This window comes from Rhinopithecus bieti, unplaced genomic scaffold, assembly GCF_001698545.2.
Source record: "Rhinopithecus bieti isolate Rb0 unplaced genomic scaffold, ASM169854v2 scaffold_49509, whole genome shotgun sequence".
Classification (NCBI taxonomy): Eukaryota; Metazoa; Chordata; class Mammalia; order Primates; family Cercopithecidae; genus Rhinopithecus; species Rhinopithecus bieti.
Genome location: NW_016819747.1, coordinates 223,307 through 250,547, shown reverse-complemented (window position 1 = coordinate 250,547; position 27,241 = coordinate 223,307). Strand labels below are relative to the sequence as shown.

Genomic DNA, 27,241 nt, shown 5'->3' with positions numbered 1-27,241 from the left:
GTTGACTCGGGATTTTTGTTTTTTTGTGACAAGAAATTTAGCACTAAGTTTTATCTTTTTAAAATCTCTGTTACCAACTGTAAAATTCAAAACTGTCTAATCAATTCTGATATAAATGATGCTGGTTTATAATATTTAGATTTCATTCCCTCATTGGCTTTACTGTAAAGAAGAGCTAGATATATATATCATCAAGAGAAGTAGTTCTTTACTTAACACTGTTATTGTAAGGTTCTAGTCCTTTGAGGACTGGAACTGCACGTAAAAGCCAGCAGCCTCCTATGGATTCTTCTTGCTGATGCAAGTTGTTGCACAAAGGGGGTTAATCTCTTTGCCCATTGGCCCTTCAACACACTTACTATTTAATGGTCCTTTGAAATAAACTAGTGAAGGTTATGTGGTACATTTCAGTTCAAGCTGGAGGTATCTCCTGCCTGACACCCTTTACCCTACTTAAGCGTTTACATTGTTCATGATTTCACTGGAGTGTTAAGAAGTACTGAGTTCCTGTTTGAAATTTGTAACACTAGATCTGCACAATCTGTGTTTTCAGAGTGTAACTCTGTTATCCTATTAATAACCCATAAGAATTTTTTGTAGCCAAAATCCAGAATAAATTATAGATTTAGAAACTCTTGGCCGGGCGCGGTGGCTCAAGCCTGTAATCCCAGCACTTTGGGAGGCCGAGACGGGCGGATCACGAGGTCAGGAGATCGAGACCATCCTGGCTAACACGGTGAAACCCCGTCTCTACTAAAAAATACAAAAAAATTGCCGGGCGAGGTGGCGGGCGCCTGTAGTCCCAGCTACTCGGGAGGCTGAGGCAGGAGAATGGCGTAAACCCGGGAGGCGGAGCTTTCAGTGAGCTGAGATCCGCCCTCTTCGATCCAGCCCGGGAGACAGAGCCAGTGTCTCGAAAAAAAAAAAAAAAGAACTCTAATATTGGGGAAACATTATGTCATGATACTGAGCATGCTTTTCTTTTTTATTTTAATCCCCCCCCCTTTTTTTTTTTGATGGTGTCTTGCTCCATTGCCCAGGCTGGAGCACAGTGGTGCCATCATAGCTTACTGCCACTGTAGCCTCAAACTCCTGAGCTCAAGTGCTTCTCCTGCCTCAGCCTCCTAAGCAGCTGGGACTACGGGCATGTGCCACCAGGCCTGGATAATGTTTTTGATTTTTAGTAGGGATGGGGTCTTGCAGTGTTGTCCAGGCTGGTACTCAAACTCCTGGCTTCAAGTGATCTTCCTTCCTCGCCCTCCCAAACTGCTGTGATTATAGACGTGAGCCACTGCACCTGGCCTGTGAGCATCATCTTCAGCCTGGATGTTCATTTTTCAGCAAGTGATTGCATGTAAACCTCAGAAATTTTTCCTGACAATTATTTCTTTATAAAACAAACAACAACAACAAAAACCCTGCTGTCAAAGCAATGTCATGACATTGTGGAATAGAGGACGTTCTCATTCCAGGGTGAAAATGTATGAACTTCTTCAACAGCCTGATAAACCCACCTGTGTCGGTGGAAGCCAATACTCCTTGGTTTATATAATGAACTGCCAAGGCAGGTGTTGTGCTGTACCTCCAGGGTGTCTAATTAGCAGACAGGCACAAGAGTAGAGTAAAGCAAAGCAAAGTCCAGGTGGAGTCCCAGGATCAAAGACTGTAAGACAGTGACTGCTTATTCATCCCCAAAGGTATTCATTCCCTAAGTGTTCATTCACTAAGCATTCATTGTGGGCCTTATATGTGCCTGGCCTTGGGAATAAACAGAGAAATAGGAAATGTCCTGGTGCTCTGTGGACAGTACTAAGGTGCAGGGACTGTGGGAGCCCAGAGGAGGGCATTTGTATTAACCTGAGGGGTATCAGGAAAGGCTGGCCAGAGAAGCATGGCTTTTATTAAACTCTTTAGTGTTCAGTAAAACATTTCTGTGTTCGGCAAGCATGGTTACCTTTAGAAAGGATGTGAAATGGAACAGATGATTTTACCCTTTAAGTATGAGTTGGAGACCATGCCTTGGAAGGCCTGTGTCTAAAGACATTTCACACTGAGCTTGCCCATGGTTTTAATTGAGTCCTTTGAACTGGCAGTTTTCCTGTCAAGGTAAAGTGGCCCTAACCAAGGTGTAACACACACCTGGGTGTTGTCTGGCATTTATACAGTATAAACTAAGTGATCCTATCCTTTGCAACTTGAGCAGCTTAAAGGGGTAGAAAATAGGGTAAGGCAAAGGTCAAGACTGACGTTAGGCACTGAGGTGCTAGGCAGGAAAAAATAGAAAGGAGATACTTCAACTAGTCAGAAATGCATCTAATATTTTTATTTCCTTTTTACCAAACTGACTTTTATTGCTGTGCTGATGAGTCTCAATAAAATATTTCTGGAAAAAAAGGCCAAGCATGGTGGCTCACATCCATAATCCTAGTGCTTTGGGAGGCCAAGACAGGCGGATCACCTGAGGCCAGGAGTTCGACACCAGCCTGGCCAACGTAGTGAAGCCCCGTCTCTACTAAAAATACAAAAATTAGCCGGACATCGTGGTGGGTGCCTGTAATCCCAGCTGCTCGGGAGGCTGAGGCAGGAGAATCGCTTGAACCTGCGAGGCGGAGGTTGCAGTGAGCCGAAGTTGCATCACTACACTCCAGCCTGGGTGACAAGAGCAAAACGCCATCTCAAAAAAAAGAAATGTTTCAGGAAAAAAAGTAAGTTTCCTGCCTTGATGTCTGTTCATAATTATCAGACTCTAAATTCATATACCTGCAATAATTTCTTAGCAGTCCATCATAACATCACTTTGCCTTCATGCAAGACCATGTCTCAACTGCCTCTGGTGCCACTAGAACATACCTTTTTTCTAATGGCTTCAGGAGTAGGGGTTCCCAAACATTTTCTGATTAACCTGTCACTTCCAGAGTTAATCGTCTTTTCACTGAATCTCAGGGCTGTTCACTCAATCTAAATTTATTACTGAGTCTACAGGGAGCCCATTGCCAATATGACCCATGCCCCCTCTCAGGTAAAGGGTCTTTAGGGCTTCTCATATCAATGGAATAAATAAAATTTGCAAGTGTATCGCTGAACAGGTGAGGAAGCCAAAATCCAGGGAGTTTAAACTGTAGCTCAGGGAAGGTAGCAAAGCCAAGGAATAGCAGTCTCAGCACCCAACCTGTGCTCTCCGGTAGCTGTTCGTCCTCCACAGCAGCCTAGAGGCAGGGCCACATCTGGTTGCCCTGTGCACACAACCCCAGCGTGGCACAGAGTGAGTGCTTACCAGGTTCAAGTAAAGCATAGACCACTGTCACTTTGTCTTAATGACATAGAAAAGTTTCTGAGATATGTTACTTTTTGAATAGTGTTTTAAATTTTGGTTTTTTATCCACTCATCTGTGCACTGATTTAAAAAAAAAAAAACACTTTTTATTGTAGTACAACATACCTAAGTTTAAAATTCATCAGTTTATAACACAATGAATTATCACAGAGAAAACATTTCCATGTACTCACCACCCAGGTTAAGAACAGAATAGAAATTTCCTGCAGCCTAGAAGCTCTCCTTATGCCCCTCTCCCAATCATTACCTGCACCCTCTTCCTTAAAGATGACCTCTACCCCAACCCCTTACACCATGGATTGAATTTGTTATTGTTGTTTATTCTTTTTTTTAAGACAGAGTCTCGCTCTCTTGCCAGGCTGGAGTGCAGTGGTGCAATCTCAGCTCACTGCAACCTCCGCCTCCCGGGTTTAAGCGATTCTCCTGCCTCAGCCTCCGGAGCACCTGGGACTACAGGTGCATGCCACCACGCCCAGATAATTTTTGTATTTTTAGTAGAGGCAGAGTTTCACCATGTTGACCAGGATGGTCTCGATCTCTTGACTTCATGTGATCCACCCGCCTCAGCCTCCCAAAGTGCTGTGACTACTGATGTGAGCCACCACACCCAGCCTATTCATTCTTAAAAAAAAAAAAAAAAAAAAAAAGTAGCCAGCTGTGGTGGAGTGTACCTGTAGTCCCAGCTACTCAGGAGACCGAGATGGGAGGATCGCTTGAGCCCAGGAGTTCCAGGCTGCACCGAGCTATGATTGTGCCACTTCAGCCTGGGTGACAGAGCAAGACCCTGTCTCTAAAAAAAAAAAAAAAAAGAATCACAGCTCTATTAAGATATAATTCATATACCTTACAATTCTTTGTTTTTTTGTTTTTTTGAGATAGGTTGTCATTCTGTCACCCAGGCTGGAGTGAAGTTGCACAATCGTAGCTCACTGCAGCTTCGACTCTCCAGGCTCAAGTGAGTCTACCACCTCAGCCTCCTAAGCAGCTGAGACCACAGACACACGCCATCAAACCCAGCTAGTTTTTAAAATTGTTTACTAGAGACCAAATTTCATTATGTTGCCCAGGCTGGCAGTTCACCTATTTAAAGTGTACAATTCTGTGGCTTTTAGTATATTTACAATATTGTGCAGCCATCACTAATACCTAATTCCAGAACATCTTCATTACCCTGTCAAAAAAAACCCCACACTCCTTAGCTGTCACCCCCCAGCCCTAGGCAACTGCTAATTTGCTTTCTATTTTTGTATTTGTTCTGGACATTTCATATAAATTGAATCATATATGGTCTTTTGTGACTGGCTTCTTTTACCTAGCGTAATGTCTTTAAGGCTTATCCATGTTGTAGCATGTACCAGTACTTGATTATTGCCAAATAATATGCCATCGTATGGATACACCACATTTTATCTATTCATCATTTAATGGACTTGGGTGTTTTCACTTTTTGGCTATTAGGAATAATGCTATGAACATTGTGTACCAGTTTTTCTGTGAACACGTTTTCATTGCGCGCGCGCGTGTGTGTGTGTGTGTGTGTGTGTGTGTGTGTGTGTACACACCTAAAAGTGGAATTGCTGGTCAAATAGTAACTATTTTCAAACTTTTGAGGAACTGCCAAAGTGTTTTTCAAAGTGACTGCACCATTTTATGTTCCCACCAGCTGTATGTGAAGGATCTGGTTTCTCCTCAACCTTGCTAACATTTGTTATCCTGCATCTTTTTTATTGTAGCCATCCCTAGTGGGCGTGAAGTGGTATCTCATTGTGGTTTTGATTTGTATTTCCAGTGATGTTGAATATTTTCTCAAGTGCTTATTGGCCGTTTTGTATATCTTCTTTGGAGAAATGTCTGTTCAACCCCTTTGATAATTTGTAATTGGTTTTTGTCTTCTTCTCATTGAGTTATAAGGGTTCTTCATATGTATTCTGAATACAAGTCCCTTATCAAATATATGATTTGAGAATTATTTTCTCCCATTCTATCCATTTTCTTTTTCACTTTCTTAATTGTCTTGAAGCACAAAAGATTTTAATGTTGGTAAAACCCATTTTATGTATTTTGTTGTTGTTGCTTTTGTTTCAAGTGTAATATATTAAGAAACCATTGCCTAATCCACGGTCATGAGGATTTGCACCGGTTTTTTTTTAATTTTTATATATGATATGAGGTTGGATTTAATATTATATTTTAAAATAAAATATAAAGAATTTTCTGTTTGAGAGACACATTAGCACATTGTATTATGTGTACCAGAGACACTTATGTAGTGTTTATAACTTAGGTTTAGAAAAATTTTCAGAAGGTTTATGAAGTATCAGTTACCATTTGCTGAAGGTAACTAATGTTTAACTTATTATTCATTAACTTCCACACCAGTGCCATAAAGTAGTAACAATATGTCCATGTTGAATTTGAGGAAATTTTGAAGTTTCACATATTCGCTGTTAGAAGATTTATTTATATATTTATTTATTTTTTGAGACAGAGTCTCGCTCTGTCCCCCAGGCTGGAGTGCAGTGGGCAGGCCGATCTCCCTTGCTGGCAAGCTCTGCCTCCCAGGCTTCACACCATTCTGCCCTGGCCTCAGCCCTCACCGAGTAGCACTGGGACTAAGCAGGCGCCTGCCCCACGCCAGCTAATTTTTTGTATTTTTAGTAGAGGACGGGGTTAAACACACACCATGTTAGCCAGGATGCGCGTCTCGTATCTCCTGACCTCGTGATCTGCCCTCCTCGGCCTCCCAAAGTGATGGGATTACAGGCGTGAGCCACCGCGCCTGGTTAGGGGTTTAAATGACTTATTTAAGGTGATAGTACAAGTTTCAAAGTCCAGGTCTGTCAGATTCCATAGCCTGTGGGTACTCCAATAATGCTGATGACTTTAAAACTTCTTGCAAGTAAAGTAAGGACGTGAGCCAAAATTTGGCCTATTATTCTGCCAGTGAAGAATTCTCAATATAGTCACAAACCAAATGTGAACCATATAATGACATTTCTGTCAGTGCCAGAGTGCCTATAGGAAGGAAGATAGTCCCATAAGATTATAACTGCATTTTGACTGTACTTTTTCTATGTTTAGATACACAGATACTTAGCATTGTGTTACAGTTGGCTATAGTATTCACCACAGTCACATGCTGTACAAGTTTGTAGCCTAGGGGCAATAGGCCGTACCGCATAGCCTAGATGTGTAGTAGGTTATGCCATCTAGGTTTGTGTAAGTACACGCTATCGTGTTCACACGATGAAATGACCTAATGACACATTTCTCAGAACATATTCCTGTCTTTAAGCAACACGTAAATGTATCTGAAACTGTCAGAATTAACTTGCAAACTAATAGACTCAACCAAAAATTTAAATGTTCATTGTTAAAGGATTCAATGAATATACTCTGATAAAGTGGCCAGCCTTTTCTTTTCAGTTACAAATAAACAGAGCCAGCCATTATATGTACATGATCCTGGGAGACATACCTTGCAGGATCTGAGCCTCACCATACCTCCTATAAAATGGTTGTACTTGTCCTGCCTATTTCTTAGTGAAGAGAGAGCTAATCCATATTTTTTAAGCTAAAAGTCACTGTAAAAATGTGCGATTCTGTTGACTTCATTGTAGTGAATTTGTTGTTGTTAAAATGTATGCTTATGAAAGAAAAAAATTTAATAGCCCAGTAATGAATTAATTGATAATATTTTATCAAATTGAGATAATAATTGACATACCATAAAATTCATTTTTTAAAAATGGACAGCTTAGTGGGTTTTAGTACATTCACAAGCATATACAACCATCACCACTGTCTAAATCCAGAATATTTTCATCATGCCCCCACTAAAAAACCCACATCTGTTAACAATTATTCTTGCTACTCCCGTTCCCCTATCACCTGGGCAACCACTGATCTACTTTCTGTCTCCGTGGATTTGCCCATTCTGGAATTTTAAATAAATACAATCATGCGATATATGGTGGTCTTTTGTGGCTGATTCTTCCATGTTGTAGCATGTATCAGCACTTCATTCCTTTTTATTGCCAAATAATATTCCATTACATGGATATACCATGTTTTATTTATCCATTCGTCATTTGAGAGATATTTGAGTTGTTTCTACTTTTTACCTGTTATCACTAATGCTGCTGTGAACATTTGTATACAAGCTTTTGTGTATACATATGTTTTTCTTTGTCTTGAGTGTATACCTAGAAGTGAAATTATGGGTCCCATGGCAACTCTGTGTTTAACTTTGAGGAACAGCCAGACTGTTTTCCAAAGTAACTATACCATTCTACATTACTACCAGCAGTGTATGAAGGTTCCCATCTCCACATTTTCACCAATACTTGTTATTGTCTATCTTTTACATTGTAGCCATCCTAGTGGATATGAAGTGGTATCTCATCGTGGTCTTGATTTGCATTTCCCTAACAACTAATGACCTTTGAACATCTTTTCCTGTGCTTATTGGCCATTTGTATATCTTCTAGGAGAAATGTCTTAACTCTTTGCCCATTTTTAAATTGGGATTTTTGTCTTTTTGTTATTAAGTTGTAATGATACATGATTTGCACTTTTTTCCCCCCATTTTATAGGTGGTCTTTTCACTTTCTCGATGGTGTCTTTTGAAACACAAAACTCATTAGTTTGGGTTCAGGTATGCTGGCTCACACCTGTAATCCCAACACTTTGGGAGGCCAAGGAGGAAGGATCACTTTAACCAGGAGTTGAGACAAGCCTGGGCAACATAGGGAGACATCATCTCTGCAAAAAAGTTTAAAATTAGGTGGTGCACGCCCATAGTCCAAGCTACTTGGGGGCGTGAGGTGGGTAGATCACTTGAGCCTGGAAGGTTGAGGCTGCAGTGAACCAAGATCATGCCCCTGCATTCTGGCCTGGGCATCCAGGAGTGAGTCCCTGTCTCAAAAAAAAAAAAATTTTTTTTACGGCCAGGCACGGTGGCTCACACCTGTAATCCCAGCACTTTGGGAGGCCGAGGCGGGTGGATCACCAGAAGTCGGGAGTTGGAGACCAGCCTGACCAAAATGAAGAAACTCCGACTCTACTAAGGATACAAAATTATCCGGGCGTGGTGGCTCATGCCTTTAATCTCAGCTACTTGGGAGGCTGAGGCAGGAGAATCACTTGAACCCAGGAGGCAGAGGTTGCAGTGAGCCGAGATTGCACCATTGCACTCCAGCCTGGGCAACAAGAGTGAAACTCTGTCTCAGAAACAAAACAACAAAATAAATTAAATTAGCAGGGCATGGTGGCACACACCTGTCATCCTAGCTACTCAGGAAGCTGAGTTGGGAGGATTGCTTGGGCCCAGGAAGATGAGGCTGCAGTGAGCCATAATTGTGATACTGCACTCCAGCACAGGTGACAGAGTAAGAGATCTTGTCCCAAAAAAAAAAAAAAGTTTCTCGTTTTGATGATTATTTTCTAATTTTTCTTGTGCTACTTTCGCTTTTGGTGTCGTCTAAGAATCACCTAATTCAAGTTCACAAAAATTTACACCTGTGTTTTCTGAGAGTTTTATAGTTTTAACTCTTACATGTAGATCTTTGATCCATTTTGATTTTTTTTTTTTTGTAATAGTGCAAGGTAGGTGTCCAGATTTGTTCCCCTGCGTTTGATTTCCATTTGTCCCATCACCATTTGTCAAAGACTGTTCTTTGCCTATTGAATTATTGTGGCACCTTTCTCAAATTTGAACATACACGTGAGAGTTTATTTCTGCGTTCTCTGTTATATTCCTTTGGTCTGTATGTCTTGTCTTTATACCAGTACTGCAATTTTTAAATAAGTTACAAGGAGTTTATAATTGCATATATTTACAGTACAAAGTGATGTTATGATCTATGAGTACAATGTGTAAAAATTAAATCAAGCTCATTAACATATCCATCACCTTAAATACTTATTTTTGCCATGAGAACATTTGAAATTTACTCTTAGCAATTTTGAAATGTACACTAGCCTTTTATTAACTATATTCGCCATGCTGTGCAATAGATCTAAAAAAAAAATAAAAGTATTCCTCCTGTCTGAGATTTTGTACCTTTTGACCTTTCATCTCCCCATTCCCCCTGCCCCTCAGCCTCTGTAACTACCATTTCACTCTGGTTTTATGAGTTTGATTCTTTTAGATTCTGCATTTAAGTGAGAACATGTGGTATTTGTCTTCTGTGCCTGGCCTATTTCATTACCATAATGTTCTCCAATTCCATCCGTGTTGTCAGAAATGACCGAATTTCCTTCTTTTTAAAGGCTGAATAGTATTCCATTGTGTGTATATACCACATTTTCTTTATTCATTCATCTATTGATGGACATATTGGTTGATTATGTAACTTGGCTATTACAGACAGTGCTGCAAAGAACATGGGAATGCAGACATCTCTTCGACAAACTGATTTCAAATCTTTTGGGTAAATACCCAGAAGTGTGATTGCTGGATTCCACACGGTTTTAACTACTGTAGCTTTGTAAATAAGTTTTGAAATAAGGAAGTGTGAGTCCTCCAACTTCATTCTTTTTCAAGATTGTTTTGAATATTCTAGGTCACATTCATTCCCATATTTTAGGATCATTTTGTCAATTTATGCAAAAAAGCACCTGAAATTTTGATAGGGATTACATTGAATCTGTAGATCAATTTGGGGAATATCACCATCTTAACAATATTAAGTTTTACAATCCATGAACACAAATGTCTCTCTGTTTATTTAGCGTTTTTGTTTTTGTTTCTGTTTTTTACGGATTCTTGCTCTGTCGCCCAGGCTGGAGTGCAGTGGTGCAGTGTCAGCTCCCTGCAAGCTCTGCCTCCCAGGTTCACACCATTCTCCTGCCTCAGCCTCCCTACTAGCTGGGGATATAGGCGCCCACCACCTCGCCCGACTAATTTTTTGTATTTTTGGTAGAGACAGGGTTTCACTGTGTTAGCCAGGATGGTCTCGATCTCTTGACCTCGTGAGCCACCGTGCCCGGCCTATTTAGGTGTTTTAAATTTCTCATAGCAATATTTTGTAGTTTTCAGTATTCAAATCTTGCATTTCTTTTGTGAAATTTATTTTATTTCTAAATATATTATCCTTTTTGATGCGTGGTCAGTGGGATTGCTTCCTTAATTTCATTTTCAGATTGCTCATTGCTAATATATAAAAATACAATTGATTATTGTGGTTTTGTTTTTGGGGGGTTTTTCCTTTTTCTTTTTTTTTCTTTTTTCTTTTTTGTTTTTTTTGGAGACAGAGTTTCACTCTTGTCGCCCAGGCTGGAGTGCAGTGGCGCGATCTTGGCTCACTGCAACCTCTGCCTCCCGGGTTCAAGCAATTCTCCTGTCTCAGCCTTCCTAGTAGCTGGGATTACAGGCATACGTCACCATGCCTGGCTAATTTTGTATTTTTAGTAGAGACAGGGTTTTACCATGTTGGTCAGGCTGGTCTCAAACTCCTGACCTTAAGTGATCCTCTTGCCTCAGCCTCCCAAAGTGCTGGGATTTTAGGTGTGAGCCGCCACAGCCAGCCACAATACACTTTCTATCAAGAAAAAATATATCTGTCCACTTCAAATATCCAGGTGACCACCTAGCACCTGAACCTTGCCTTTGGTATAAGTATTGACTAAATTTCAGACCCTGTGGTCCTGACAGGCTTTTCCCAGCTCCATCCCATTGGGGCTGAGAAATTACCAGAACCCTTTTATAAGTACTAATCCCAGTAGTTTTCAGTGTAATGTCGGTTTTGTTTGTCATCCCCTGCTGTGTTGTGAGAGCCTTTCTTGGGAAACCATCATATTAAAGGAATGTTTTACAGGTGGCTTTGGAGACAGGGATAACATTCAAAGATCATCTTTAAAATGTTATTTTGGTAGGTTTTTACTTTATTAAAGTGTGCAGAGCAGAATTGCAAATTCCTTTGGTTTCTTCTTGCATTTCCAACATTAGGAACAGCTGTTTTAAGATTGTATTTTTCTGGGGGACACCCTGTAGCAACATCTCATTGATTCCTTTGTCATCCTTCTGGGTCCAACCTCAGAACCATACAAGTTTATCACTCCAGGCCACAGTGAAAGCAAGAGGCATGGTCTTCAGGCCACCTCTGAGCATCATTCTGAACCCCCTTATGATCCAGCCCACTTCTCGCCCACAGGTAACACGTACACAGACCTCTCGGCCGGAATCTCCAGGGATGACCAGCCCCTCCCCACGCATCCAGATAATCTCCACCGACTCTGCTGTAGCCTCACCTCAGCGCATTCAGGTACCTGCACCAGTCCCACTTCATTCCACCTATCTGCCAAAGGCAACTCTGCCTTTCCTGAACTCTTTCCAAAAACAAACCTTCCTAAGGGTTTCACTAAGGAGTTGTGCCTTTTAGGCATCAAATACAATACAACTTCATCGATTCTTTAAAAAAAAATAAAAAATGCTTACATTTATTTAACCAACTTACATGTAAAGCAAAAGCCTGAACTGTTGTTTCAAACTATTGAGATGAAGTACCATTTTATTACTTATTTGCTTCCAAATTGAGAGGCCGCATATCTTAGTACTGTGATTGAGAGCAAGGGCCCCTACTTGAAGTCAAATCCAGTGCCCCACTTAGCTTTTTTGACCTTGGTCAATTAACATTTTAATGCCTCACTTTCTTCATTTGGAAAATATACATAATAGTAGTTATTTGCCTCACGAAGTTATTATGAAGAATCAAAGGGATATTGCTTATAAAGTGCTTAGAATGGTGCCTAACACATAATAATGTTCAATATGTACTAATTATATAATAACTATTATTATTAATATTGTTATTAACTAATCGATATTCACTTATGGGAAGTTGTCTTCCCTAGGGCTCTGAACCTGCCTCTGGCCCATTGAGTGTTTTCACCTCTTTGAACAAAGAGAAGGTAGGTGTATCAAGCTTGTAGGCAAAAAGCTGGGAGGAAGGGATAATATATTGATGACAAAGATTTATTGTTATCTCAACAAGCTGAATCAAAAAACCAGTTATAACTGTTGATTTTTCTGTTTTTCTCCTTGCAATTTTATCAGTTTTTTTGCCTCACTTTGATGCTCTATTGTTAGTTGCATATGTGTTTTATATTGTTATGTCTTTTGGAGAATTAACCGCTTTCTTGCTTGCTTTCTTGGTTGCTTGCTTTCTTTTTATTTATTTTTGAGACAGGGTCTTGCTGTATTGCCCAGGCTGGTCTTGAACTCCTGACCTCAAGTGATACTCCTGCCTCAGCTGAGTATTTTGTAATCCCAAAGTGCTGGGATTACAGGCTTGAGTCACCATGCCCAGCCACCCCTTTCTTATTATGTACCACTTCCCTTTATCTTTATTTTCCTTGTTCTGAAGTCTGCTTTGTCTGAAATTACTGTAGTTACTCCAGCTTTCTTTTTATTAGTGTTGGTTGCTAGCATGGTATAACTTTCTCTATGTTTGGACACTTTTTTTTTTTTTTGAGACAGGGTCTTGCTCTGTCACCCAGGCTGGAGTGCAATGGCGTGAACACAGCTCACTGCAGCCTCTACCTCACAGGCTCAAGCCATCCTCTCATCTACGCCTCCCAAGTAGTTGGGGCTGCAGGCGCATACCACCATGCCTGGATACACACACACACACACACACACACACACACACACACACACACACACGATTTGTTTTGTTTTGTTTTTTTTTAATAGAGATGGGATCTCACCATGTTGCCAAGGCAGGTCTCAAACTTCTGAGCTCAAGCAATCCGCCTGCCTCAGCCTCCCAAAGTGCTGGGACTACAGGTGTGAGCCACCATGCCTGGCCAACTTTTTTTTTTTTTTGCGACAGAGTCTGGCTCAGTCTGGCTCTGTCGCCCAGGCTGGAGTGCAGTGGCACGATCTCGGCTCACTACAAGCTCCGCCTCCCGGGTTCACACCATTCTCCCGTCTCAGCCTGCTGAGTAGCTGGGACTACAGGCGCCCGCCACCATGCCCGGCTAATTTTTTGTATTTTTAGTAGAGATGTGGTTTCACCGTGGTCTCGATCTCCTGACCTTGTGATCTGCCCGCCTCAGCCTCCCAAAGTCCTGGGATTACAGGCATGAGCCACCGCACCCGGCCTTTTTTTTTTTTTTTAGGAGAGTCTTGCTCTGTTGCCCAGGCTGGAGTGCATTTACTATTCATAGACAGGATTGTAGGGCACTACAACTTCAAACTCCTGAGCCCAAGCTATCCTTCTGCCTCAGCCTCTCAAGTATTTGGGACTACAGATGTGCACCACTGTCAGCTACTCCATCACTTTATTTTGCATCTGTCTGTGTCTTTATATATAAAATGGGTCTCCTGTAGGCAGTGTGTATTGGGGTCTTGATTTTTTCCCATTTTTTTCCTACTTCCTGTATAATTTCATAAGAGTCTTGTTTTTTTACCCAGCTGACATTCTGTCTTTTCATTGTGAATGTGGATCAATTCATAAAGTGATTGTTGATATATTTGGATTAATATCTTCCGTTTAGGCTGGGTATGGTGGCTCACACTTGTAATCCCAGCACTTATGGAGGCTGAAGAAGGCTTATCTCTTGAGCCCAAGAGTTCGAGACCAGCCTGGGCAACAAAGTGAGACTGTATCTCTACAAAAAAAACTAAAAAATTAGCCAGACGTGGTGATGCATTCCTGTAGTCCCAGCTACTTGGGAAGCTTTGGTGGGAGGGTTGCTTGAGCCCCAGAGGTTGAGGCTGCAGTGAGCTGTGATCATGCCACTGCACTCCAGCCTGGACCACAGAGCAAGACCCTGTCTCAAAAAACTAAAATAATAATTCAGAACTATTCATATGAGCTAAGATTTATACTTAAGTAAAAGATTTGTTTACCTTTTCACACAGGTCAGGATTTATTTACCTTTTTGCAAACCTTTTTTAAAGCAGGTTCCTTCTACCCTTTTTATTTTTAGTTAATAATCTTTGCTATTATCTTTTGGTATGCTCTAATATATGATCTGTCTTATAAACTTTATTCTATATGTAAATTCTATATTTGTTATAGGAAATTGTATATATGTAGGTATGTGAGTGGACGGGTGGTATGTATATATAAATAGTATGGGAAATCTGAAGAGCTGGTTTTGGGTCGGGGGACAAACCCTTGAAGGGATTCTCATTGTACTCAGAAAGAAATCCAGACTTGCAGCAGGGCCATCCCACCTCCCTCTTTAGGTTCCTGGGCCATGCTGGTTGTCCATGGGCCTGAGAGCAGTTCCTAGGAGTTTGTTCCTCTCAGGGCTTTCCATATGCCAGAACATTTCTCTTTGCTGGAACGCTAAACATTTATCTGGCTGCTGTCTCCTCAGCCTTAAATCTTTCTTTTTTTTTTTTTTTATAAAGGCGTTTCGCTCTTGTCACCCAGGCTGGAGTACAGTGGCACAGTGTTGGCTCACTGCAACTTCTGCCTCTCAGGTTCAAGCGATTCTTCTGCCTTAGCCTCCCAAGTAGCTGGGATTACAGACATGCGCCACCACGCCCAGCTAATCTTGTATTTTTAATAGAGACAGAGTTTCACCATGTTGACCAGGCTGGTCTTGAACTCCTGACCTCAGGTGATCCTCCCGCCTTGGCCTCCCAAAGTACTGGGATTACAGGCACTAGCTACTGTGCCACCCAGCCCAAATCTTGTCTTAAATGTCACCTTGTCACAGAGGTTTTCCCTGACCTCTCTCTCTGTTTTGTTTTTTTTTTTTTTTTTTTTTTTTGAGGTGGAATCTCGCTGTGTCACCCAGGCTGGAGTGTAGTGGCGTGATCTTGGCTCACTGCAACCTCCATCTCCCGGGTTCACGCCATTCTCCTGCCTCAGCCTCCCGAGTAGCTGGGACTACAGGTGCTTGCCACCACGCCTGGCTAATTTTTTGTATTTTTAGTAGAGACGGGTTTTCACTGTGTTAGACAGGATGGTCTCGATCTCCTGACTTCGTGATCTGCCCGCCTTGGCCTCCCAGAGTGCTGGGATTACAGGATTGAGCCACCACACCCAGCCCCCTGACCTCTCTTTCTAAAGTTAAGTACTTTTGTTATTCAGGGTTACCCCAACCTGGTCTTTTCTCTCATAACATGTACCATAAATTGAAATTGTTTACTGACTGGTTTGTTTCCTTGTGTATTGCCAGTCTCTTCGACTGAACTAAAAGTTTCATGAGATCAGGAGCCATCTTCATATGCCACTGTCTAACACACTGTCTGACAGAGGAGACCCTCAGTAAATATTTGAGGAATGAATGAAAGAATGAGTAAGCCATGGTAAAAAAAGTCTTGACTTTTTCATCAGGAGCGATTTGATAAGATGAAAGGGGTAAGACAAGACTGAGTGAGGAAAGGAGTATGTGAGAGCTTAGAGGGAAGAAATACTTTACCAAGGTCCTGGCATGTTCTGGGCAGTGTACCAAGCAGTTTCACACACATCATATCGTTTCACTTTCCTAGTCATCCTTTTTCATAGATACATAAATGGAGCTCAAGGGCTTGTGTAACGCTCCAAGTTGACACAGCTGGAAAGTAGTAGAGTAAGCATTCATATTCATGTCTGTAGCTACCAAGCCCTGTCTCCCGTGTTTACAGTGAAAGAGGTGGCAAGGTGAGGATAGGGAGGAACTGGAGAGGCTACCTCATCTAAAGGGGTAGCCAACCCACACACATCTCCAGCCACCTGGCACCATGGGGAGAACTTGAGCCTAGGATGACCTGAGCTTCCAGTTTGTCAAGAGAACTACAAATTTGATTTTGATTATGGGAAATACTCAATTTTTAGATGTTAGCAAAGTTTTTTTAAAAAATATTTAGGGGGCTGAGTGCAGTGGCTCACACCTGTAATCCCAGCACTTTGGAGGCTGATGTAGGTGGATCGCTTGAGCTCAGGAGTTCAAGACCAGCCTGGGCAACATAATGAGACGTCATCTCTACAAAAAATACAAAAATTGCCGGGGCGTGGTGGCTCAAGCCTGTAATCCCAGCACTTGGGAGGCCGAGACGGGCGGATCCGGAGGTCAGAGATCGAGACCATCCTGGCTAATCACAGTGAAACCCCGTCTCTACTAAAAATACAAAAAAAAAAAAAAAAACTAGCCGGGCGAGGTGGCGGGCGCCTGTAGTCCCAGTACTCGGGAGGCTGAGGCGGGAGAATGGCGCAAACCCGGGAGGCGGAGCTTGACAGTGAGCTGAGATCCGGCCACTGCACTCCAGTCCGGGTGACAGAGCGAGACTCTGCCTCAAAAAAAAAAAAAAAAAAAAATACAAAAATTAGCCAAGCGTGGTGGCACGAGTCTGTAGTCCCAGTTACTTGGGAGACTGAGATGGGAGGATCACTTGAGGCTAAGAGGTGGAGGTTGTAAAGAGCCAACATCATGCTACTGCACTCCAGCCTGGGTGACAGAGCAAGACCTGGTCTCAAGAAAAAAATTAAAAAAAAAAAAAATTGGGGTAGTCAAACAAAAGTTATCCAGTGGCTGGTTTTTGCCTGCAGCCCATTCATTGGCAGGCTCTTCTTTGCGACAGAGATGTTGAGCTGGCTGGAAGAGAGTGGGTAACATGGGGGAGAATGGTGGTGTATAAGATCGTTTCAAGGTCCTTTGGGATTAGAACTAGAGAGGACCTTAACTAGAGAGGACCTTAGCTTAGTAAAGTCAGTTGTGCTATAATGTGACATGCATTCCTGAAAATTCCCACACTTTGCCAAATTGTGCAATGAAAACCACAGGACTGATGGGAAAAAAATGAAATTAGTGACACAATACTCAAAAACTTTGTCAGCAACATATTAAAAAACAGATAGTGAATCTAATAAAACCTGCAAGTCGTTAAATACATAGTGACTATAATAAATATGGTACTTGATCAGGCGTGGTGGCTCATGCCTGTAATCCCAGCACTTTGGGAGGCCGAGGTGGACGGATCACCTGAGGTCGGGAGTTTGAGACCAGCCTGACCAACATGGAAAAACCCCATCTCTACTAAAAATACAAAAAAATTAGCTGGGCATGGTACCGTGTGTCTGTAATCCCAGCTTCTCTGGAGGCTGAGGCGGGAGAATCGCTTGAACCTGGGAGGCGGAGGTTACCGTGAGCTGAGATCGATCGTGCCATTGTACTCCAGCCTGGGCAACAAGAGCGAAATTCCATCTCAAAAATAAATAAATACGGCACTTTACCTTGAAAAAGTCCTGTAGTTTCTTTGTGGAGGTAGGTGTAGGGAGGATTGCGTCTCATGAGTTACTTGAGTGGTGGACATGAGATGACCTGAAATCACCAGATGGATTGAATGTGACTCATACCATGTGCACTGAGTATCCCTGCATGGATAACTTCAGCTCAGTGTCGTTTTCTGTTAACCTATTTACCTAGTGTTATTCATGGAAGAAACCACGCATAAACACAAAATTTGCATTATATGCTAATTATTTACTAACATATCAATCATGTTCAAACAACTTCACCTTTTCACAACAAGCATTATAGTAGCTCTGACTAGGTAGGCTATTGAGGGCCCTAAAAATCACAGAAAATAGCCCTTATCTTCTTACATTACTCCCTTCCCCCCAATTTGTTATAGTTTACAGACAGAAAGTTAAGAATTTTTGTTCCAAATAAAGAAATTAAATAAAATTTGCCTCTTGTATTAGTTTCTCAGGGCTGTCAAAATAAATTACCACAAACTTGGTGGCTTAAAACAATAGAAATTTATTTTCCCAACCTTCTGGTGGCCAGAAGTCTGAAATCAAGGTGTCAGCAGGGTAAGCTTCTAGGAGAGTGTCCTTCCTTGTCTCCTCCTACCTTCTGGTGGGTGCCAGCAGTCCTTGGCATTCCTTGCTTGCTTGCAGCTGCATCACTCCAATCTCTGCCTCCATTGCCACGTGGTCTTCTTATAAGGACACACCATTCATTGAATTAGGGCCCACCCTAATGCAGTATTACCTCATCCTAATTACATTTGCAAAGGCCCTACTTCCAAGTAAGGTCACATTAATAGATACTGGGAATTCTGGCTGGAATGTATCTTTTCAGGGAGTAAAGTTCTATGCACAATACCTCTCCTCCACAGCCGACTTAAATTTTAATGAGCTTGGATATATCCTTGCAATTTGATGTTTCCTCTAGGTCATTAAATAGGAATCTATCTGTGTTTGTTAACAAGGTCTTGCTTAGTGGTCACCCTTGTGTTCCAATAGGGTATTTGGAAGATTTTTTTTTTCTGCCTGCATTTTTAGTTTTCTCATGGAGGTGTTCTCTCTAAATGGAGGATACAAATGTCTTAGGAGGGTAAAGATAAACAAAAAAATCCCCAAATTATAAGTAATTCATTGAATTTTTATGAGCACGAGTCTTTGAGAAAAAAAGAAAAGAATAATCTAGCCAGGTACATTGGTTCTCAGCTTTTGGGAGGTGAAGGCACGAGGATCACTTGAGCCCAGATGTTCAAGACCAGCTTGGACAAAATAGTGAGATCCCCATCTCTAGAGAAAAAAAAAAAAAAATTGCCAGGCATGGTGGTGCTTACCTGTAGTCCCAGCTACTCTGGAGGCTGAGATAGGAGGATTGCTTGAGCCCAGGAGGTCGAGGCTGCAGTGAGCCAGGATCATGCCACTGCACTCCAACATGGGTAACAGAGCAAGACCCTGTCTCAAAAAAAAAAAAAAAAAAAATTCTGAGCCTTGAAGTATGTTATATACTGCCACTAAGAGCTGCTGTCCCTGTCTGGAACCAGTAACTTCTACCTCCCAACACCATACCCTGACCTCATACTTGCCATACCTCAACCACAATGACTGGAGAAGAGCATACAAGGAAATGACATGCTGGTTATCTGTGTGTGCTCTGGTACAGAATGTGTCATCTCTGAATATAAAAGGGCAAAGGAATTACTAGTGTTGCCTTGGTTTTAGTTGGTAATTGAAGACCCCTGTCAATCACATAACTATGTCATTTCTTAACAGGGAAAACAGTTTAGGAAGGAAATAAGAATTGATAGACATGCACCAGGCTTGGTGGCTCATGCCTGAATCCTAGCACTTTGGGAGGCCAAGGCAGCAGGATCACTTGAGCCCAAGAATTTGAGGCCAGCCTGGGCAACAAAATGAGACTCCATCTCTACAAAAAAATTTTCTAAAATATTAGCTGGGTGTGGTGACACACGCCTGTGGTCTCAGCTACACAGAAGGCTGAAGCAGAAGGATTGCTTGGGCCTAGGAGGTTGAGACTGCAGTGAGCCATACTCATGCCACTGCACTCCAGCCTGGGTGACAAAGTGAGACTCTTGTCTCAAAAAAAAAAAAAATGTAGACATTTGATTCACAGAGCTCAAGGTTATAAGGGCTTCGAAAGGCCATCTTGTTTATCTAAGGCAAGAAATCCCTTCTGTGGCAGCTGAGAGAAGTGTGTGTCAACCAGCCTGTGTCTGCAGTCTCTCAGTTGAGCCTTGGGCGGGAAGGTTTTTTTAAAGACAATTCTTTTCACAAGGTTTTCTGTCTCATGTTTTATGTTTCTGGGGGACTCTGGGCATGCCACAGATTGTAATGATGAAAGGTTCTTCCTTTCATTCCCTCCAAATCTGTTCTCCTTGAGCCTTAAACATCCTTTGCCCCTTTAATTGGAAATGATGATATACTGGGGTTTGTCATGATCAGCTGAGGATTCATTCTTGGATCTGTCATCCTATTCTACTGTCCTCTCTGGTCTTGCACTTGGCTGTGCCCTGAAGCATACTTTGCCACATTTTTGCAGTTTCCTCTTATGTTTGATTCAAATCTTCGCTCAGTGTCACATACTCAGAGATGTCTCTCCTCCTAAAGTTGCATCCCTGTCTCCTTCCCAATGTCATGCTTTTTCTGTTTATTCTGCTTTTTGTTTTCTCCAGGGCATTTACACTGACTGATATTATTTGTTCAGAGTTCATGGTCTGTTTCCCCCACTAGAAGTTGAGTTCCATGATAGTGGGACCTTTTTTTGTTCACGTCCCTATTCCTAGTACCTAGAACAGTGCTTGACTCATAGTGGGTGCTCAGTAAACATTTAAGTGATTGAATCTTTTCTTGCCTATGTCATTTTATTTTGAGCCAGCCAACATTGTCTTATTTTCCATATTGCAGTTAGCAAAGCTGTTGTGTTAGACTGTGTGAGTTTGTTATCTCAACCTTGGGAGTTCCATTTCTTTTTTTTTTTTGGAGATGGAGTTTCCCTTTGGTCGCTCAGGCTGGAGTGCAGTGGCACGATCTTGGCTCACTGCAAACTCTGCCTCCTGGGTTCAAGCGATTCTCGTGTCTCAGCCTTCCAAATAGCTGGGACTACAGGCGCCCACCACCATGCCCAGCTAATTTTTGTATTTTTAGTAGAGACGGGGCTTCACCATGTTGACCAGGCTGGTCTTGAACTCTTGACTTCAGGTGATCCTCCCACCTCGGCCTCCCAAAGTGTTGGGATTACAGGGATGAGCCACCGCGTCCGGCCAGAGTTCCATTTCAAAAGTCTGTCAAGAGGTGGTAGAGATGCTAGACCTGCCCATAAATGTACTGTGCTGTAGGAAACTGAGTTCCAGCCAGAGACATAGCATGTTTCCCCTCACCCAACACAGCAGCAGCAGCAGCAGCTCCAGAGTCCTCTTTGTAGTAAGGGTCTGCTGGTGCCTGGAGGGAGAGGTGGCAGTGCTGCTAGCCAAGAACATCTGGCCTAGGAGAGAGGCAGGACAGGGGTTAGAACAACTTCAAAGAACTTCACGAGCAAAAAAAGAGAGTCCATTCTTGTCATAGCAACTGTTTTTGTTTTGACTGATGCAGTTAGACAAGGACTGTGTGAAGAAGTGGAGTCTTGACAGTGATGCTCCTGAAGAGTGGGAACTCCCAGAGGAATAAGGGTCAAGATTTCTCCAGAGTCAGTGCCCACTTCCTTCAGTGCATCCTATGATTTTTTATTGTCTTCTCTCTATGTGCCAGGCCTTGTGCTGGCCCTGGGGATATAGCAGTGAATCAGATGTAGTCTCTATCCTTAAAGACCTCAGAGTCCAGAAGTGGGAGTGAAGGAGGTGGGTGGTCAATTAGTGGTGAGTTGAGTGTGTGTCAGCAAGGGTCTCCCTGTATTCTCTCAACCTAAGGCAATAGTATTTACAGGACCTTTTAGAAAGAGGCCATCTTTGAAGCAGTCGTTCCCAAGTTGTTGGACTTCATGGATCAGCAGCATTTCAAGAGTTAGGATTGCCTACATTTCTTAATAGGTGAGGACAAGGACTTTTCAAAAAGTTAAACCTATCATTTATTACTGCCTTCATTTCATAAAAGAAAGGGCATTTTACTTCTAAAAACAGTAGGAAAGATATGGTCCTAGACTAAAATTAGCTTTATGAAAATTTGTTTCTGAAAAACTCATTATTGTGTTTTGTTTTTCTCGATTCACCGTGGACTGGTGAAACCACGTGTTAGACAGCATTAATTCAAGGTGTTTGGCGGTCACCACTTTGAGCACCACCTGCAAATGCATGGGTCTTGTGACACTCCATGAGAGCGGTCTCCATGTTGTGTCTTATAGATTGTCACAGACCAGCAGACAGGACAGAAGATCCAGATAGTCACCGCAGTGGACGCCTCCGGATCCCCTAAACAGCAGTTCATCCTGACCAGCCCAGATGGAGCTGGAACTGGGAAGGTGATCCTGGCTTCCCCAGAGACATCCAGCGCCAAGCAACTCATATTTACCACCTCAGACAACCTTGTTCCTGGCAGGATCCAGGTAAGGCCTTTGGACAGGTATTTGTTTCAGCACTTCTGCTATTGAACTTGTTCCTGACTTGTTCTTACGTCTGCCTTCGAGGCCAAATCCATCCCTGGAAGGTTCTTTGGGGACCTGCAAACATGGCAGGTTGCTGCTTTGGCCAAAGTAATAAACCAGCAAACCAGTGGCAAGGCCCAGAAGACAGCTATAACACTCAGAGAGGATGGAAGTAGAACAAGGAGGTCAGTGGCCACAGGAGACTGGCATGAGCAAGCCGGCCCTGAGGCTACTGGAGAATTGTTCTTACCTAAGGCCATGAAGCATCAGCCGTTGATATTTTAAAGGTACCACCTAGGGCTGACTACAGCCAAGCGAGAACTGACTTGTCCAGATCATCAGGTCTGTGGTCCCAGCTTTTCATTCTGTCTGTACTTGCCACTGGGTACTACTCGCTCTGGGCTCCTCAATTCTTGTCTCTATCTCTGCCTTGGTTCTTCCTACTCTCTCAAGGCAGGATAGGGTTGAGGACAGTCTACAGCAAGGAAAAGAGCAGGCATTGAAGGAAAGCAGGGTTGTTGCTCAGCATGAGGATGGGAAGCATAGAATCTCCAAATCCAACACTTAGAGAACAGAAACTCAAGGTCAGTATCCCATGATGGCTGAGCACAGAGCATGCTTCGTCAGGGTTGTGTTTAATTTTTTTTTTAATTTTTGATAAAATATACATAATATAAAACTTACCATCGTAATCAGCTTTAGGTATACAGTTTAGTGGCATTAAGTAGATTTACATTGTTGTACCACTGTGTAGCTCTGTGTAACTCTTTTCCTCTTCCTAAGCTGAAACTCTATACTCATTAAACAGTAACTCTCCTCTCCCCTTCGCCCAGTCCCTGGTGACCACCATTCTACTTTCCGTCTCCGTGAATTTGACTACTCTAGGTACCTCATATAAGTGAAATCAGCCTTTGTGTGACTGGCTTATTTCCCCCATCCATGTCGTAGCATGTGTCAGAATTCTATTCCTTTTAAAGGCTGAGTAATATTCTACTCTGTATATAGACCACATTTTTCTCTTCACCTGTTGGTGGACATGTAGGTTGCCTCCACCTTTTGACTATTGAATTCATGCTGCTTAGAATCTCTGTTTTGGGTGGGGAGGTTCTACTATGAAGAAACTTAAGGAAGGGAAGAATTTTTTTGTCTTCTGATTGAGCTGGGATCAGAATGCCAACGTGTTCAGCTTTCAGAACTGTTCTTTTAGACACCTTACGCCACACTTACTAAATGCTGTCTCATCCTTCCTTTCCCGGAGTACATTGCGATCATCTGAAATCAGAAAGGAATTCCTCCTCCTTTAGAGTACTCCTTGTCTGTGAAAGAATGGCTGTTGATTTTGTTGCATGTTTCACAAGAGGTGATTCTACTTAATGATTTCTGTATGTGTTCCCACCGTGTATAAATCATTTTAAGGCTTATTGTTGGCTCAAGTTCAAGTACATTTTAAAATAACAGCTATTTTTCACTTTCGCATATTGATATCAGTTATAGTATTCTCCCAGATGAATTGCTGTCGCCTAGAAAATCACCACAAATTAGGGGAAGATAGCAGGTTTCAAAGGTCATTTGTTCTCTTCATCTCACCACCGGCTGCCTCAGTCAGAGTCCTAGTTATTTAATTAATAAAGTTTGGTTATTTCTCTGCCAATACACCTCTTTGCATACATTCAAGTTGTTATGGGAAGAATCTTAAATATCTTCATTTGGAAGCATCTGTGTGTGATTCCCCACGTGGGCCACAATTTTGGGTGGTTGTAGTAGCCAGATAGAGTAGATCAGTGGAAACCAGCACCTGATCCTGGGAAACCACCCAGCTGATGAGCAGTCCAGATGAGTGGCAGAACCATTCTAGGTGTCAGATTAAGTTGTCATTTGGAATTTTCTCAGTTCTGTCCAGAGTTCTCCTGCTTAGAAACCCAGCATTGAGAATTTATAGTTAAACATTACTTTGCTTAGTGATGTGGGTTTTTGTCTGTTTGTTTGTTTGTTTTTGAGATGGGGTCTCACTCTGTCACCCAGGCTGGAGTGCGGTGGCGCGATCTCGGCTCACTACCATGTCTGCCTCCCGGGTTCAAGCAATTCTTCTGCCTCAGCCTCCAGAGTAGCTGGGGATTACAGGCGCCCGCCACCACATTTGACTAATTTTATATTTTTAGTAGAGACGGTGTTTCACCATGTTAGCCAGACTGGTCTCAAACTCCCGACCTCAGGTGATCCACCCGCCTTGGCCTCCCAGAGTGCTGGGATTACAGACGTGAGCCACCGTGCCCAGCAGTGATTTGGTTTTTAATTGGCACCCCTGTTTATTTCCTGGTTTCTCTCAGATTGTCACGGATTCTGCCTCTGTGGAGCGTTTACTGGGGAAGACGGACGTCCAGCGGCCCCAGGTGGTAGAGTACTGTGTGGTCTGTGGCGACAAAGCCTCTGGTATGTAGTTCCAGGTTATGCTGGCACTTATAACGGGCCAACAGCATGAAGTAACTGTTGTGAGGTGGGGTGGTAGTTAATTTAGAAAGACCATTTTATCTACTTTTCTTATTGGGATAATGATGTAAATAAGTAAGGTAGTTTGTCGAATAATTAGACATAAAAAGGAAAAGTCAAGAAACGATTTCTGTGATTTGTAGATCTTGGTTAAGTGTGCATTTGCACAGCACTTGGCTATTTTACAAGATGTATAATTTGTATAATCCCCCTTCATCCTAACTGTTAACTGTCTCTATCATCCCCTTACTATAACCCACTATGAATAACTGCTGTAATGAAGCAGGAGGCGGCATGTGATTCCAGCTAGAATCCCAGGGTCAGGAAAGGCCCCACAGAGGCAGTAACACCTGGGAGCCTTGGTGATTGTGTACATATTCGTTGGAGCAGGAGGAGGGCATTCCAGCAAGTGGAGCCAGGGCCTAGAGTTTAAGGTCTATACTCACGGTGTCCTTGAGAGAGAGCTCATAGGCTTCTGTGATTACGATTGGGTAAAGTGAGACTGAAGAAGATGTCTGGCCCAAAAATTCAAGTGCTGGCCTGCTTGTACTGGGGATCCATAGAAGGTTAGTGAGGCAGACAGGAAGGAATGGAAAAGTATTTTATAAGAACACAGTACCAGGGATGCCAAGGGCACAGGCCTGTGTTCTGTGATGGCTGCCTGGTTCCACTTTCTTCTGTGGTCACAAAATTCACAGGAACTTTGGACACTGTAGTCCTGGTTTTTGTTTGTTTGTTTTGTTTTTTAAAAAGGAGGTTGGACCAAGCCTCTTAGGAAGACAGACCCAGACAAGCATCTACAGAAGATCAGAAGCTCCAGTTTCTCTTCCATGCTGGTGACACCATTTATCTGCCAATGGTGCCTGCCTCTGCTCCCACCCTTTGTCCTGGTAAACCCAATCCATCCTATCCCTTCTCTGAAGCCCTTACCTACCCCAGTAGGCAGATAGACGGTGCTGCCTGTGATTCTGATTGCCCTTTCCTACAGATTTCTCTAATCAGTTGTTGCCTACTCATATAATTCACTCTACAGGCCTATCTTCCCCATCAGAATGTCAGAGCAGAAACCATGTCTTACCATCTATCTTTGTATTCCTGTCTTCTTGCTCAGCAAGGAAAGGCACTCTACAAACTTCTGAACAAATGAATGAAGCATGAACATAACAAAAGGGCCATAGAATCTGCTCGACTTCCCCTTTTGTCAGTCTTCTTCTGAGCTTAAGGAAAGGCCTAGTCACAGGCTCTTGGTGCCATTGTCTCCTGATATTAGTGTCACTCAAAGAGATAGAGAACTCAAGGAAATATATTGCAAAGAAAGGAAAAACAATGTTATAGAAGGCACTTTACCACAACTATTCTTAAAAGAACAAGACCGAGTTGTTCCAAATGCACACTTGGAAAATGGTTTTGCATACTAGAGCTTAGAACAATGGGAAACTCTGTAGCCACCATAAATGGTAATCCTGTGAAATGTATTCTCCTTGGCAATGTAGCTATGAAATTGGATTATACAAACAAGACAGAATCAGAAGAGCATGTCCATGGTCAGTCTCAGCTGGAAACAAGTGAGGCATAATGTATGTGAAAGTACTTTGTGAATAAGAAAGCTAAACTGAAGGAGGGGGCACTTTTTTTTTTTGAGATGGAGTCTTGTTCTGTCGCTCAGGTTGGAGTGCAGTGGTATGATCTCGGCTGACTGCAACCTCTGCCTCCCGGGTTCAAGTGATTCTCCTGCCTCAGCCTCCCGAGTATCTGGGACTATAGGCATCTGCCAGCACGCCTGGCTAAATTTTGTATTTTTAGTAGAGACTGGGTTTCACCATATTGGCCAGGCTGGTCTCAAACTCTTAACCTTGTGATCTGCCTGCCTCGGCCTCCCAAAGTGCTAGGATTACAGGCGTGAGCCACCTTGCCTGGCCAGGGGCACTTTTTGATGTCATTGATAATTAAAAGTTGGCGATACCATGCAAACTGTACACCTGACAAGGGATTACTACCCAGAACGTATAAGGAACTTAACAGCAAAAAAACAAGTAACTCAATTTTAAAATGGGCAAAATACCTTAATAGACATTTCTTAAAAGAAGACATTCAAATGGCCAATGGTTATATGAAAAAATGCTCAACATCACTAATCCGCAAGGAAATGCAAATCAACACTACATGAGGTATCACCTCCAGGTAGGATGTCTGTAATCAGACTGGGTGCGGTGGCACATGCCTATAATCCAGCACTTTGGCAGGCTGAGGTGGGCAGATCACATGAGGCCAGGAGTTCGAGACTAGCCTGGCCGACGTGGCAAAACCTCATCTCTACTAATTTTTGTATTTTTATAAGATACATATTTTTTGACAGGGTGCGGTGGCTCACGTCTGTAATCCCAGCACTTTGGGAAGCCAAGGCAGGCAGATCACCTGAGGTCAGGAGTTCGAGACTAGCCTGGCCAACATGGTGAAACCCCGTCTTTACTAAAAATACAAAAATTAGCTGGGTATGGTGGTGGGTTCCTGTAATCCCAGCTGCTTGGGAGGCTCAGGCAGGAGAACCACTTGAACCTGGGAGGCAGAGATTGCAGTAAGCCAAGATCGCACCACTGCACTCCAGCCTGGGTGACAAAAGCAAGACTCTTGTCTTAAAAA

At 42.6% G+C, this 27,241-nt stretch overlaps 1 protein-coding gene across 7 annotated transcripts in view; it reads left to right on the top strand.

Annotated features, from left to right (window-relative positions):
• NR2C2 (nuclear receptor subfamily 2 group C member 2) overlaps positions 1–27,241 on the top strand; it is a 102,092-nt gene that overhangs the window by 43,587 nt on the left and 31,264 nt on the right. For 5 of the 7 annotated variants that reach the window (XR_001882760.1, XR_001882759.1, XR_001882757.1 and 2 more), the window contains 4 exons: positions 11,491–11,601; positions 12,191–12,247; positions 21,875–22,075; positions 24,442–24,544. Coding sequence is in view for 2 of the 7 variants with exons in the window: in XM_017859199.1 (XP_017714688.1) it covers positions 11,491–11,601; positions 12,191–12,247; positions 21,875–22,075; positions 24,442–24,544 (472 nt within the window). In the remaining 5 variants the exon portion in view is untranslated. The remainder of the gene's footprint in view (positions 1–11,490; positions 11,602–12,190; positions 12,248–21,874; positions 22,076–24,441; positions 24,545–27,241) is intronic. The other 2 variants (XR_001882761.1, XM_017859200.1) reach the window with 1 other exon arrangement.